Here is a 15,662-nt window from a genome sequence, read left to right as displayed (position 1 = left end):
GCCATCTAGACAGCACCTGGAACGCCAGGAAATCCCCAAACCTATCCTCACCCGGCCAGCTCCTCTTTCCGTGCTTCCACATTGCCAGGCATGGGGCTGCCCACACAGGGCAAGCCCCAGGCCTGCCTGAGACCAGGTAGCGGTTTGGCTTTTGCTGATGGTGCTTGGGCTCATCTGATAAAGCCATGGGTGGCTTGGGGCCTGATCCTGCCATCAGCACTAGTTGCTGTTGAGTAGGAGTGCCTCATTTCTCTGGCAGTCCTACTGGGTCTGTTTGCGGGGTAAAGGCCTACTCCCCCTGCATGAGGCTGCCAGCATCTGGCCCTGGGGGCACCACGAAATCCTGCACTCATCAGAGCTGCACCCCATTGTGCTCAAGCAAGTGATGGAGATTTGCAAAGTGTTCTCCAAGGCAATGCACACACACACGCACGCGTGCACACATGATCTTGCAAGACTGCACCACAGGGATGCAGGGCTTAGCAGCTACCCAGAGCATGTCCCAAAAGCCCTGTTAGCATACTAAAAGGGTGCCTTTGTTTTCTGCTAGGCCGTTCCTGGGGCAGTTGCACACGGTGGGCAGGAGCAGTATTTTTATGGCTGATTTTTAATGAGACTTTTCCGTACTTTGTATTCAGAGTGCAAGGCATTTACCAGAGCTGTCCTGGAGCCCCTCTCTGTGATGTCAGCAGTGCATTGGGTGTGAGCTCTCAGCAGCGCCTGAGAGATCAGTGCAAGAGAAATCCCCCAGGCTCTCTGTTGAGCTGAGCCTAGAACAAGATCAGATCCATGCCACAGGATAAATGGCCCCATTAAGTCAGTGGGATTTTTGCCTGAGAGAGGATTTCAGGACTGGGCACTCTGGCAGAGTATCTCAAACCCCTCAAGGGCATCTAGGTCCCCTGGGCAGCTTTGGGAATCAGCCTTTGAGTATAAACCACCCTTTGCCCACCCCTGCTTTCAACTATGGCCCACTAGCCTTTTTATGCCAGCCCGCGAGCTCCCGCTGGGGAGTGGGGTCTGGGGCTTGCCCCGCTCCATGCTCCAGCCGGGGCACTGGGTCGGGGCTGCGCTGCGCGGCTCCCGGAAGCCACGGCATGGCCCCGCTCTGGCTCCTATGCACTCCAATGGCCCTCTTCGGCGCTCCAATGGAAGCTGCACTGGTGGTGCCTGTGGATGGGGCAGCATGCAGAGCCGCCTGGCCGCAACTCTGCGTAGGAGCCAGAGAAGGGACATGCTGCTGCTTCTGGGAGCTGCTTGAGGTAAGCGCCGCTCGGAGCCTGCACCCCTGAGCCTCTCCCCACACCCCAACCCCCTGCCCCAGTCTTGATCCCCCTCCTGCCCTCTGAACCCCTCATCCCAGCCCGGAGCACCCTTCTGCACCCCAAACTCTTCAGCCCCACCCCAGAGCCTGCACCCCCAGCCGGAGCCTGCACCCCTTCCCGCACCCTGGCCCCCTACCCCAGCCCAGAGCTCCCTCCCGCACCCTGAATGCCTCATTTCTGGCCCCACCCCGGATCCCGCCCCCCAACCAGAGCCCTCACCCCCCTCCCACATCCCAACCCCAATTTTCTGAGCATTCATGGCCTGTCATACAATTTCTATTCCCACATGTGGCCCTCTGGCCAAAAAGTTTGCCCACCCCTGCCACCAGGGGGGTGCTGTAACTGCATAACCGTAACACTGCTTGGCCTTTGTCTACTGTCTTTTCTCTGAGATCTGTTGAGCCTCCGTTAGCCCTTGCAACAGTTCTGTGAATTAGGGAAATGTGATGCTCAGGTGGAGAAACCGAGGCACAGATTGTTTAAGTGACTTGCCTGAAATCCCACAGAAGATCAGTGGCCTAGCCTGGATTAGAACCCAAGATTCCCATCTCCCCAGCTGTTGCAGGTGCAACTCCCACGCTGCTGTGAAACCGTATGATAAAGGGTGATGGCAGCAACTAGCCTAGCACAGACCTGACTCATCCCACCCGGACAGGGGAGAGGGCTGGAGAAAGCCCTGGGATGTTTCACGCGGTGTGGGGGCAGAGGGGCAGATCCCCAGACAGCACAGGACATGAAAAGAAGAGTCACAGGCAGCCAGACAGCAGAGAAGCTTGGCCAAGCGCCCTCCCCAGCGCCCCAGCAGGTCTGTGCCAGGCAGCGCCCAGGAAAGGCCCCTCCTAGCTCCCGGCAACTGCTGTTGATTCAGATAAGAGCTTCGCTTCTCTCCCAAAGGGTAGGGGCAGCCCTCTAGCATCACTGCACTCCTCTAGAAATCCCGCCCTACCAAGAATGTGAATCTTCCCGTGGGTACATGAAAGAGAGCCCTAAGCAGTCATTCACCAGTTGCTCAGAGCCAGCGTGGGGGGCACTTGGGCTCCTGGTAATGCCACAGGATGCCAACCAGGGGCATCTTGTTTTTCTGTTGCCCCTTGTTCTCTGGGCCACTTCACTTAGCTACGCTCAGCTCTCCTCAGCTGTGTCACGCAGCACAGAGCCAGTGCCTGCCAGCCTGAGCAGCAGTGATCAAAGGGCTGGACTGCCTGGCCCACTCACAGTAGGAAATAGAAAAGTTTCCCTTTGCAATTTAGTGTCTATACATCCTGGCCATGGGGTGAAGCTGGGCTAGAGAGATGTCTTCAAGAATTCCTGGAGAGAGGCGATCCCTTCTGTTAGCCTTCAGCAGTAGGCAGAGCCCTGCATTAACCATACATCAATGCTTATCCTCCCCTGGATGCAGGTGTTCTTCAGCCCCATCAAAGAGCAGAATTGTTTACCAGCGTAACAAGCTGGGGACACTAAATCACTGGCGCAGCACTTAAAGACGATGGTTAAAAACTGCTGACCAGGTCACAAAGAAAGTGAGTTTGGAGTTTTCATCACAGTTAACAGTGGACACTCATTCACCTCCGCCCGCAGCCAGACAGAGCGACACGCACCCGGCTGTGACCCAGCTGGTGCGCAGGACAGGCCTCAGATGGCAGTAGCAGAGTGTGCAGCTCCAAGAATGAGGCCCACACCCAGCTACTCCTGAACTTAGTATCCACAGGGGGCATAGATCAGCCAGTGAGCAAAGATTAGCCAAGCCTACCATCGCAGGCATCCGGCCCAGGGGAATGGCTTCCCTCCCAGCCTCTCTCTGTAAAGAGCAATCAAACCCACCCCTGGCCAGGAACAGCTGACAGGCTTAGCAACTGTCACCCAGGAAAAGGTGACGAAGACCTTCTCCATCCACAAGCTAATGCCAGCATGTGTTGCTTTCCCCTTAGTCAACACAGACGCAGAAACGGCCGTTGTCAACGTAACGTATGCAACAAAAGAAGAAGCAAAAGTGTAAGTGGCTCTTGCTCTCTTTCATCCTTCCTTTCACCCTCTCTCTTTCTTCCTCCCTCTGGGCAGTGCCTTTCCTTGCATTCACCTTTTGTCTCTCCACCTCGCTGGGGCGGGGTTCATTTATTTCCATGTAAGGAATAGTGAGGTTGCCTGCGACTGACCCGGGGTTCTGACATGCTGGCGGTGAGCTGCCCCTCGACTCAGGGGAGGGGAAAGACTTAGGTCCTGAAGGCCCTGTTTGGGATGTGCCACGCGAGGGGGGCGTCGCTGATCCCATAGCGGTTACTGATCTTGCTCTCAGGAAGATTTTCCTTGAAATTCAGCCTCATTTTTCCCAAATTATTTCTCCTAGATGTTCAGATTGCATTTTTTCAGATTCTGTTCATGCTGTTACTGCTCTGCCAGTTCATCCTGTCTCACTAGGCCTCCTGGTTTTATTTTCTGTCTCATAATTTAGTATAAACTGAGTTTCCTCCTTTCTCTAGATCATTAATGAAGCTGTCGGCTAAGACCCATTCTTCTTTAGGACCCTTTTGCTAGTTTTTGTTCCTGCTGACAGTCCAAGGCGATTTGAATGAATCGGAGAGTGTGATTTTGTTGGGCCCCGTATGGCAGTGTGCACTGCAGACCTTTTTGCGCACGCTAGCAGGATACACGTGGTCAGTTAATGTGCAGCAGGCTGGCATGCTGTTCATTCACGTCCTGACTGGCCACACACTGAGTGTCTGGTGGACAAACCCTGCGTCCATCCCAGTGCTCCTGGTGCGGAGCGGCTAGCATTGCCCCTTGCCTGGGCTCAGTCGAAAGGTTCAGTGTCATCCAGGGGTGAAATCCTGGCCCCGCTGAAGGCAATGACAAAACTCCCATTGCCTTCAGTAAGGCCAGTTCTTTGGCCAAATACGCAGCAAACTAAGCCACCTGATTGGCTCAGTTTGGAAGGGAGCCCAGCAGGAGATGCTGGCAGTGTTTCCAAATGTCCCTGCATATCTAGGTGCTCTGGGGGGGGGGGGGGGGGGGGGGTGGTCACTGAAATCAATGGATTCCCCCCCCCCCCCCCATCCCCTCCCCAGGAAAGTACTGCTCAGCATGCAAAAGGGAGGCAGAATCTGACCCTTCCTGGTTCCCTCCTGTGCTATGCAGGATGGGGCACTGTGCCCACCAAGTGGCTGCATGCCCAGTTGCTTTGTGACCAGTCTCTCGGCGCTGGCGTTTTTCACTTGCCCTGGGTGAATGGTTCAGCTGGCCCCATCCAGGAGCCAGCCCTGCTGCTGAGATCATGTTAGCTCACAAGTCCAGTCACACACAAGTGGTCACTGCAGGTCAGGGCCTGATTCAGCCCCCTCCCCACCACTCCATGAAACCCACAGGACAATCTGGGGCATTGTGATCTGCTCATTGTGAGAAAGGGAACAGGGCTAGGCCCTTAATGAGCTGAGACTCTGAAGCCATCACACGTTGGAGATCCAAGAAACTCACTGTGTCCTGGAGAACAAGGAGTATCTGGAAGGGTCAGACATCTCCCATCCGGCTTGCACTCCCCCGGGGGTGGCTGCTCTGTCGCAGCTCCCGCTGGTCTGTTACCTAGCATTCCCGGAGCGAATCATTCAGCTCCTCCCTGGTAGCAAGCTCTCGCTGCACAGTAGGGGCAGTAATCAGCTCCCTGCTCCATTACCATTGGCATCACGGTGGACAAGTCCCCAGCACCTCCCGTTGCTCTGCGAATCCGAGGTGGTTCTGTTGGTCATCTGCTTTCAACAAGCATCCTCGAGTGCTTCCCACTGAGCAGTTGCTACAGCCTCGCTATTGTAAGAGGACCTGGAACCCCGTCCCCCCCCCCCCCCGGCTTTCTCTGGCACTAAAGAGTGAGCTGTTCCTGGGTCAGAGTTCAGTAACCGACTGGAAAACCCCCCATCCATTTGCCCTGGGCTTGGGGGAATTGCCAGAGTTATTGTCAGTGGGTCAGAGTGGGCTAGAAAGTTCTTTGGCCCAGAAATCCATGGGATCCATATCCCCATCAGCTGGTCTGAGACGCCCCGGCGCGCTCCCTCTTCTGTGCTGCTGGTCACAGAACCTGCCCCAGCTCCAGGAGCAGGAACTGCAGGCAGCCCACAAAGAGCCAGGTGCCGACTGGATTTTCAGAGGGGCTCAGTGTTGGCCTCGCTGTGCAGTCAGGGGGTGGGGCTGGCCCCAGAGAGCAGTCCAAGCGGAGCACCCCATAAACTCTCACCCTGTCCCTTGAACCGGGGTCCGGTTTGGGACGTGGACTGTTCTATACAGCGCCTTGCAGCGTGCGTGCGAAGTAGAGCTTGGGCAGCTTCCCAGCCCCATGGCTCCTGGCCCTGTCTGTGCTGGTTAGGTAGAGCAGCCCCTATCCTGGACGCTGTCCCACAGGCTATGCCCCCTCTGTACAAAGGGCCAGGAATGCAGAGCCGATCAGCTGCTTTAGGATGTATAAGGAAGATTAAACCCAGTGCCCTCCATGTACGTTGAGGGCTGTTGTGCTCAGGGTGGCTCCAGCCACTGGCGACACTTGATTTGCTGCTAGGCTCCCGCTGTTCGGTGGGGCTCCACAGGGAAGGTGCATGCCGGCGGAGCACAGCTAGCCAGATGGTGGCAGAGGTGAATGTAAGCCGGTATGGTCCGGTATGGCGTACTGGCAAGAGCCGGTACACAGCCGACCATACCAGCAGGACTCAGCTTCCACCAGCTTTCACCCCTGGACGGTGGGCTTAGGAAAGTGCTGTTACCAGGTGGCTGTTGCCTGGGGAGTCTCCAGGGGTGTTTGAGGGTTACAGAGCTGGGGTGGAGGGCGCTCCTGTAGCTGTGGGGAGGGAGAACCAGCCAGGACCCCTACTTGTGCGAGTTCCAACTGGCCTGCCTGTCTCCTGCCAGGCTGGGGTGGAGCTGGCGTGGTCCCTTGCTGAGGAATGGAGAAGGTGAGGCTGTGTCTCTCCTCCGGGGTGGGACTTGGGCAGCCCTGGGAGGGGCTGGGAGAGAGCTACTGAGTCAATGTTGCACTAATGCCTCCGCAATGCAGCTCCATCAGCTGTGCTGGGATCACACCAGCCATCAGTTAGCCAAAGCTGCAGTAAGCTCATCACCCCTGCAGTGTTCCGGGGGCACAGAGCACTGCGGGGAGCAGGGGTGAGGGACGTTCTTTGAGGGGCAGGGAGCAGGGGTTGGGGGATAGAGCGCTGCACAGAGGACATGCCCTTAAGGGGCGCAGAGCAGGGGTGCGGGACGCGCCCTCGAGGAGAACAGAGCCCTGCCAAGTGGCAGTGGGTTACACACACCCTTTGGACACATTGTGACTGTCTGAGGCATTTGGATGTCTCTGACAGGGGCGAAGGCCCAGGCTTGGGGAGCCGTGAGATCTCTGCTCTAGGGACGCCTGTGCTCCTAGGAGAGACCTTGGACCATGCCCAGACAGTGTGGACATTTACCCAGTCCACAGGGACGGGGACAGTCTCTGCACCTGGTCAGGTCAGTGGCTTGTCTCCTGGCAAAAGTGCTCAGGCCTGGCACCCGCAGCTGGTGCAGGGCCTAACCAGTGGCTTCTTTTCTCTACCTTTCAGAGCAATTGAAAAGCTCAGCGGCCACCAGTTTGAGAACTATTCCTTCAAGATTTCCTACATCCCGGATGAAGAGGTGAGCTCCCCTCCGCCCCCTCAGCGGTCCCGCCGGGGGGGCCGTGCCTCCAGGGAGCGGGGCCCCTCCCCGGGGGGCTCCTCACAGCCCAAACAGCTCGATTTCCCACTGCGGATCCTGGTCCCCACGCAGTTTGTTGGTGCGATCATAGGAAAGGAGGGCTTGACCATAAAGAACCTCACTAAGCAAACCCAGTCCAAGTAAGTACCGCGAACGGTTGTGTTTCCTTCCCCAGGACTCCGCAGGTGGCCTGTAGTTGCCCAGCTCAGATTGGGTGCGCTAGAGCCTGCTCGCCTGTATGCCAGGAATGTGTCATTGCCTGTGCCATTAATGCAATGCTTTCTTGTCTCAGTCTGATGTCTAGGATGGTAGCAATCAGAGCAGCAGCGGGCACACAGCACGGCAGTGCTGGCCATCACGCCATAATACCAGAACGGTCCAACCTGGGAGCCTGAAATTAGGCCCAGGAATAAGTGTCCCAATTCTCGGAGCTGGTGCCTCATGCATTCACCCTGCTGCTAGGGGAGGGACCATGCCTCCGTGCTACACCGTCCATTCCCAAGCTCCCTCTGGGGCAGGCTGGCTTGGCACCGCATGCAGTGCTGGCCAGTGACTGAACACCCTAGTTTGAATTAAATTGGCGTCTGGTCACAAGATCATCTCCTGCCTGGGGTCACAGTTCCCAAACCATTCAGATTGGCCCATGAAAGGGGGAGTCTCTTCTTGGATGAGGTCAGTAACAGGGCCCCTTACTTCTGATCAGAGCGTGTGTTGTAACAGCTGAACGCCTGAGCACTGCCGGCAGCGAGAACCAGAAGGCAGCTCTTCCCGGGCTGTGCGTGTTCAAAGACCGAGCCCTGCCGCTGCTGTGCGATGCTGGCACACGTCGCAGCACAGGAGCAGGGCCCAGAAGCATAGATAGGCCAAGAGTCAGGTCATCTCAGCCCATTGCTCTAGCAAGGAACACACAAATTGGGAAGAAAATCCAAGTGGCATGAGGCTGATCCCAGGATTAGTGAGCAAGGCCCTCCTGAGCGATGCCTTTAGGGCACTTTATAAAATCCCGGATGTGACAAATAGAGGCTTCAGAGGAGAGCTCGGTGTCAGGAGTACATTACTTGGAAATGGGAGAATTGCTAGTAGATTGCAGCGCCCAGGCTGTGCGTCCGACTTTAACCCTTTCCCCCTGCTCTAATCTTGTGTTGTTTAAAGAAGGAGTCTGCTGCTGGTGGGGTTTTTCAGATCTGCCTCGCTAATGCTGAACATGTATGTAACATTCTGATTTTCTTCACAGTTTTCCCTCTCCAGTTTGTTATTGCCCAAAGCTATTTGTGTTTAACCCAAAATTCATCAGTCATCAACTGCCGCCTGTCTCTGTACACGAAGACATAGCAGGACAAAGAAATTATCATCCCAGAACTGATCCACAATCCATTTAGTTCCTCTAGATGTCCTCCTCCTGACAGCAGCGTCAGAGGAAAATGTGCAAATCCTGATAATACACCTACTTGGGCAAAAAAATGTCTTGACCCCAGCTGGTATTCAGCTCACTCTGAAACACACTGAGGATTGCTAATCTTTGTAGCTTCAGCCTGGCCGTCATAAGAGAAGATGCTGCTACCAGATCCATCACGGTATTCAGCATTAATGTGACATACAATTATCTGGTTACACTGCATCAGCAAGTCCCACAGGTTATCATTAAATTATTGATCTTCTCAAGAGCCTGAACAGGATTAGACCTGTTTTGAGGGAGACTAACGTCCTGGGTTATACGGAGTAACCGAATGCCTTGTAGCAGCTATCACGAATTGTGAGAAGCCCTCTGTGGGAGGAGAGGGTGCGTGGCACTTTCCCCATCCCGCCCCCCTGAGCACGACTCAGCCACAGCTCTCCTGCACCCTGAGTGAGCACAAGAGCTGCTCCAGGCTAGTGTTCTCAACAGCAACAGCCACACCAGAGTGGGCAGTACGAGGACCAGTCTGTAGCCATGCACTGGCCAGCAGAGCAGAGTCAATATGGGGGTGTGGAGTGGGGGAAATGCATGCTGCACCCTGGCTAGCAGCCCAAATGCTTCCCAGGCTCCCCCTGCAGCACAGCCCTCCCCGGTACACCTCCTGGAGCCCCAAAATCCAGACTGTGGAGTGAAGCCACAGTCCAGCCTGCTGGTGTGAGCTGATCTTCAGCCAGGGTCTGAGAGAACAAGAGTTGCAGATATGGCCAAGTGCATTAGGGGGATATTTGGTCTCCTTCGAAAGCATCCAGTACAAGCTGCTGTTGGAGAAGGCTAGCTGGGCTAAATGGACCCCTGGTCTGTTCCTGTCATGTCACAATCAGCTATGGGAAGGTGAAAGCCCTAATTAAGATACAGATATCTCCAAGAGTACCAAAACTGAAGGTCAAATCCCTCTCTTGGTGTAATTCTTTTCCTATGTGATGCTGCCTAAGTGTGACTATTCCTCTGTAATATACAAGACATTTCCTAACAAAGAGAGCAGCACTCACACGTGCACACAAAGTGGGGTCATCCTCTCCAGCTGGGACGGGGACGCACACACGTGCAGAGAGACACACTCACGCACTCACTTCACTTTTGGTTTTTAACATACCACTTGCGCTGTGCAGCGGCTGTGACGCCTCTCCCTGCCCTCAGGCCTGTGGGTGCCGCAGCAGAGCTCCGTTGCCCTGCCGTATTCTGGTGGATCCCAAAGAAGCTGAGGAGAAGAACGTATAGCAGTACTGGCACCTGCTGGAACCGAAAAAACTCTGCTCTGCGTCTTAGGGACCAGCTCTGCGCTGATCTGTGTTGGCTCAGCTCCCCCCACCCACTCATTCTCTTTGATTTTCACTTGCAAATTAATCCCAAATCTTAAAGCCAAAGAAAGTCAAATCTGAGTTGAACCTGGTTTAGTGCCAACACTGTTTGAAATCCTGTGTTTAGTAGAACTCAGTCTGGGTTCATGCAAACCTGGGCCGTCAATCATTCAAAACTTAGGCCCGGATTCCTGCAAAAAGTTTAACAAACCTTGAAACAAACCTGTCCTGAATGGTGAGTGCATCTGGTGAGTTTTCCACGGTTCTGCACAACTGTCAGTGCAGCCACGTGCTGAATTCTGGTCCCTTCAGGATGGTTGGTTCAGAGCTGGTTTCAGCAGCGTGAGCATGACTCCTGGTTCAGAGGTACTGTCTGTAGACAGCAGTGTAAACGCAATGTAACGCAAATAGATGCACTATCTTTGATGCTTCGTTGAAGTGCCTTGTTATGACGTCAGCCTGATCTCGGGCTTCTCTGTGCTGATTCTCTTGGTGCAGGGTAGACATCCATCGGAAGGAGAATGCCGGTGCTGCTGAGAAGCCAATCACCATCCACGCCAGCCCCGAAGGGTGCTCTGAAGCGTGCCGCATGATCCTCGATATCATGCAGAAAGAAGCGGACGAGACTAAATCGTAAGTGTTCCGCACAGAGCACTCCACAGGAGGAGGATTCCTGCAGCCACATGCATCAGGCGGGGAGAAACAATGATGGAGAGTAATGAGCCGGTTTGAAGAATAAATCCCCAGAGGTCCAGCAGAGAAAATGTAATAGTTGCCTGTGTAAAAGAATGGGGATTTGGTTTAATATGTTTGTGTATTTAAAAGGCTTAGTCAGCACAACTAACTGATGTAAGGTTTTGGTTACTAGAACATGCCTGGTTTGACAGCAAAGGAAACCAGCCCACATGTAAAGCCTCAGGCTTTTAGTAATGCCTTAGGACCCATGCTTTCAATGCTTGCGTTTTCTCTCCCCTTCTCCCTGCTGGAATGGGAGTCCATTTCCTGTGTTCGGGAGATTCAGGTCGATTTCCTTTTTTCCAGACAGCAATTTGAAACAAATAGTAGCAATTCAACTTGTTTCATTGAAACAATTTTAAAATCCCTTAAAGAAGTTTGAACCAAATGAAAATTTTTTTGTGTGTGGTTTGAATTTTTTCATGGGAAAATACCAACCCATTGTCGACCAGCCCCAGTTGCAATCAGTCTTTCTAGATCAGGGTTATTTTGATTCCCCTCCTGTCCCAAACGGTTAGCTGCAGGAGGAGCTATTTGTCTGGATTTTCTGTAAGTGTGGAGAGGACTCATTTCAGATTCTTTACATGACAAGGACTCTACAAATGTACAGGTTTTGCAATGAAAAAAGTCCATATGGTGTTTTTGTCCTACTTTTCTTTTCTTTTTGTGTGTGTTCCTGGCCAGGAGAACTCCACGGTTTGGAGCATACTGGTGATAGGAGAACAGGGGGAAAAAGAACTTATAAAAAACACCAAACGCCTTTTGTTTATTTTAGCGCCGAAGAGGTTCCCTTGAAAATCTTAGCACACAACAGTCTAGTTGGGAGACTGATCGGCAAAGAGGGACGAAACCTGAAGAAAATTGAGCAAGACACAGGGACCAAGATCACCATCTCTCCGTAAGTTGATATATCCTGGCGGAGGAGAACAACCTGCCTCCAGCCCAGAGAGCTACTGCATGGCCCAAAACTGGGCTCCTTGCTCTCTGGCTGCGGGAGGTGAGCGTCAGGGGAGCTGCTGAGGCCAGCCCTCAGGGTACACGCTGGTGAGCGTGTGGAGCCAGCTTAGGAATCCTCCAAAGGTGCACAGACACAGGCAGGGGTGCTCCACCCAGCCCGGCTCTGGTGAAGACATGGATGCCGGTAAAGCGAGCCATGTTGGGAAGGTCTGGAATGGAAACAGGACATCCAGGCTATGCTCCCCTGCACAATGGCCAGTGGAAGTGGCTGGCCGGTGGGAGATAATCTGCAGCCCTGGGTTCTTCCTGGCTGCTCCAAGGAGAAGGTTCCCTGCTCTAAGCAGGAGGGTGAAGGCAGCTTGCTTTTCTGTTGCCTTGATGGCAGCAGTTTCACCTGTCCGTAACTGCTTAGTTTACAGGATTTAACCATTTATAACCCTGAACGGACCATCACGGTGAAGGGCAGCATCGAGGCCTGCTCCAATGCCGAAGTGGAGATCATGAAGAAGTTGCGAGAGGCCTATGAGAATGATATTGTCGCCGTCAACGTAAGCACCCCCTTCCCGCGGCTCCCATCCTCCCAGTAGAGACCTCAAATGTCAGGGCCAGAGCCAGAGTTAGTCCAGTGGAAGCTGGTGAAGTTGGCCCCAGGGTGTTGGCAGGCGGTTCTGCTCATCATGGGGCTGATGCAGAACGGGCCCCACTGGATCGAGCTGTCTGGGCAGACGTGTAGGAGTCATTGGGCACTTTGGCGCGTGTGGCTTCCCCGCTTCTTCCCCCCCACCCCCTATTTGTTCCATGTTTCCCATGTCTCTGTGTTTTGCATTTCTAGCAACAAGCCAACCTGATCCCCGGGCTGAACCTCAGCGCACTAGGGATCTTCTCCACGGGGCTGTCCATGCTGCCCTCTGCAGCGGGAGCCCGCGGAGCTGCTGCAGCTGCCTCCTACAACCCCTTTGCGGTAAGTACGCGGCAGGCCAGGCCTCTGTGTGTGTGCATGCGGGGTGTGTTCCCCTAGCTCAGTGGGGTTAGGAGGAGACACTCTCACGCTAACCCTCTAGTGAGGACAGGTATGGCTTTGGCAGACGGTGTCCCGTATACACTCTTGTATAAGAGCACTGATTTTTTTCTTGATGGTTTTGGGAGGATTTGTTTATAGCCCGATCCCTCCCCCCTGGGGCCCCAGCACCAGGGAGATTCTGCTTCTTGCTGGAGTACGAACTCTTCAGGCGCCCGCAGCTTTCCTCAGCCTGCGGAGATTTTGCTCTCCCAGCAGGATGGGGCCTCACGTGCTATATTTGGGGCTGGGGACCCAGAAAGGAGAAGCAGCGCCCCAGCACTGTATAGACTTGTGTATAATCCCTCCCAGTTAGGCCTAGGTCAGTACTTTTGTACATATTTTTTTCCTTTAAGGGCTTGCTGCGGTTTTAAATCTCTGGCCTGCGTTTGGGGCAGCATGGACCTGCACTGCGCCAGCAGGAGCAATGCACCTTGTGCTTCCCCCCCTTCGGGGGTACAGAGCGTGCTCCCTTGCCCAGCTGGCCTGTGGAATGGGGTGGGGGCGGGGCGGGGCTGGGGTCTGCATGTCTGCGGGTGACAAGCTTGTAGAACAGCACGTATTGGTGGTGGGTGATCCCAGGCTCTGCACACACCCCTGCAAACCCTGAAATAAGCACACTTGGTGTTCACGTCAAACACTCCTACACAGAGCCCAGATCTGGTGTCCATACTCAGCAGCTGCTTAGGCAGAAGTCAGTCGGAATTAAAAACAGTAACAAGGCCAGGATTCGGGCTATGGAACAGTTAAAGGAGGTAGTGATGAACCAAATCCAGCACCCTCTGGATTCACTCATCTCTCCCCATCCCACTGTAGGCTGTGAGACTTGGCCAGCTGGTGATTCTCAGCTCAGTGTGAAGCCAGGTTCTGGAGCCTGCTTGCTTTCCTAGTGCCTGAGTGAGTGAGGTTCCTAGGCGAAAGCTCATCCCAAACAGAGATGGTGCAGCTGGGCAGGAGCAGAGCAGGGTTACTGGCTGAGTGCATGGGCAGGAGCTGGAGCCATGAGAGAGCTTGATTTTAGTAAGGCTTTGAAAGCAGTCCCACATGACGTTCCTATAAGCCAGCTAGGGAAATGGGGTCTAGATGGAATTCCTATAAAGGTGGGTGAACACCTGGGTGAAAGACCTACTCAAAGAGTCGTTATTAATGGTGTGCTGTCGGACTGGGAGGGCGTATTTAGGGAGACACGTACAGCTCAGTCCTGGGTCTGGTGCTATTCAATATTTTCATTAATGACTTGGATAATGAAGTGGAGAGAGTGCTTATAAAATTTGGGGGTGACACCATTGTGGGAGGGGCTGCCAGCACTTTGGAGGACAAGATTAGAATTCAAAACGACCTTGCCAAATTGGACAATTGGTCTGAATTCAAACAGACAGAATTCAATAAAGACAAGTGCTGAGTACGACACTTAGGAGGGAAAAATCAAACGCACAAGTAGAAAATGGGGACTAACTGGCTAGGTGTCGGTGCTGCTGAAAAGGATCTGGGATTCTAGTCAAGAGTATGATGCAGCTGCAAAAAAGCTACTGTCAATCTGGGGTGTATTGACAGGCATCTCCTATGTAAAACACGGGACATGATAGTACTGCTCTACTCAGCACTGGTGAGGCCCCAGCTGCAGTACTGGAGAAATTGTAGGAGTCCAGAGGAGAGCAACAAAAATGATTAAAGATTTAGAAAACCTGGCCTATGAGGAAAGGTTAAAAAAACTGGGCCTATTTAGTCTTGAGAAAAGAAGACTGAGGGGGGACCTGATAGTCTTCGAATATGTTAAGGGCTGTTATAAAGCGATCAGTTGTTCTCCATGTCCACTGAAGGTAGGACAAGAAGTTCAATCTGCAGCAAGGGAGATTTAGGTTAGATATGAAGAAAAACTTTCTACCTATAAGGGTAGTTGAGCTCCAGAACGGGCTTCCAAGGGAGGTTGTAGAATCCCCATCACTGGAGGTGTTTAAGAACCGGTTGGACAAACATCTGTCAGGGATGATCTAGGTTTACTTGGTCCCGTCTCAGCGCAGGGGGCTGGACTTAATGACCTCTCGAGGTCCTTCCAGCCCTGCATTTTGGTGGTTCTATGAAGAAGATTGTGAATCTTTCCTCCTCCTTGTGAGGGGTCTTCACAGCCTTTGTGTGTGTCCATCACCGCTCCAGAACTCACACGGGGCAGTGCTACCCCGGGGAGCCCTTTATCTGGGGTGGCCTGTTCGGGGCAGGCTTCAACTGTGACTTTGGCTCTTCCAGGCTCTCCTGGTGTAACATGCTCTACAGCTGAAGGTCACTCAGAAGCTTCATGTGCTACGGCCAGCTCTCAAGTGCGGTGAGCTGACAGACACATGACTTCTGCGCTCTTCATTCTGCACTGCCTCCCAACCCATTTCTGGCGCAACTCTAAGTGTGCTGTCCTCTGTAAAAGCCTGGATTACTTGGGGTGGGTTACCTCGGAAACAGCCTGTCTGGCCATGCCCATCCTAGCTCTGGCTAAGCTGGGATCTGAGTACCCCAACAGAGCCCATGCAGGGTGATTCTCAGGAAGCAGGGCCAGGCTCTTTGAGGTGACAGCGAGAGAGAACTGGGAAAGGCTCCTGCAGGGGTGAAGAGCAGCCCTTGGCTTGGAAGTGGATGAAATACCATAAAGCAGACATAGCTAGTGTGAGTAATGCTGAGTAATACACCATCCCTCTGAGGAATGGTTTCATCCTGGAGGAGGGCTGTACGTTTGTCGGGTGTCAGACAACTTTGATGTCAGTTCATGGGAACTGTGTTTATTACTTGATCGTTTCAAAACGAGTGGGATCATTTTTTAACCAGCCATGCTGGAGTTGCCCCATTAACGGTGCAGCAGTGCCTTTCCAGGGGTGGGATTGTGACGATTCGCACAGCCACTGCACTCTCTGGACACGTGAGGCAAAACCAACCCAATTGGGGCAGTTTTCGAAAACTGTCCTGGCTGTGCCGCTGCTGGGCCTGCCTGAGCCCAGGCAGACAGGTGCCGGCAGGTGCCAGACACGCCTTGGAGTGGACACTTCGCTCTCTCTGCCTGTGTGTCCAGAGTTGGGATAAGTACCTTGACATCCGTTTGTGAAAGTTGATAGAGAGCCCAGAGCCGTATATGATAAGTGACTGCGTATTCT

At 53.7% G+C, this 15,662-nt stretch overlaps 1 protein-coding gene across 5 annotated transcripts in view; it reads left to right on the top strand.

Moving 5' to 3' along the window:
- Window positions 1-15,662, top strand: part of IGF2BP2 (insulin like growth factor 2 mRNA binding protein 2) — a 98,090-nt gene that overhangs the window by 55,596 nt on the left and 26,832 nt on the right. For all 5 annotated transcript variants that reach the window (XM_005308638.4, XM_005308639.4, XM_042853460.2 and 2 more), the window contains exons 5-10: window positions 3,254-3,317; window positions 6,893-7,165; window positions 10,278-10,412; window positions 11,290-11,412; window positions 11,884-12,019; window positions 12,304-12,432. In XM_005308638.4, the coding sequence (XP_005308695.1) occupies window positions 3,254-3,317; window positions 6,893-7,165; window positions 10,278-10,412; window positions 11,290-11,412; window positions 11,884-12,019; window positions 12,304-12,432 (860 nt within the window). The remainder of the gene's footprint in view (window positions 1-3,253; window positions 3,318-6,892; window positions 7,166-10,277; window positions 10,413-11,289; window positions 11,413-11,883; window positions 12,020-12,303; window positions 12,433-15,662) is intronic.

Source organism: Chrysemys picta, chromosome 9, assembly GCF_011386835.1.
Source record: "Chrysemys picta bellii isolate R12L10 chromosome 9, ASM1138683v2, whole genome shotgun sequence".
Classification (NCBI taxonomy): domain Eukaryota; kingdom Metazoa; phylum Chordata; order Testudines; family Emydidae; genus Chrysemys; species Chrysemys picta.
Note: the sequence above shows the minus strand (reverse complement) of the source record. Positions and strands in the feature narration are given on the sequence as shown.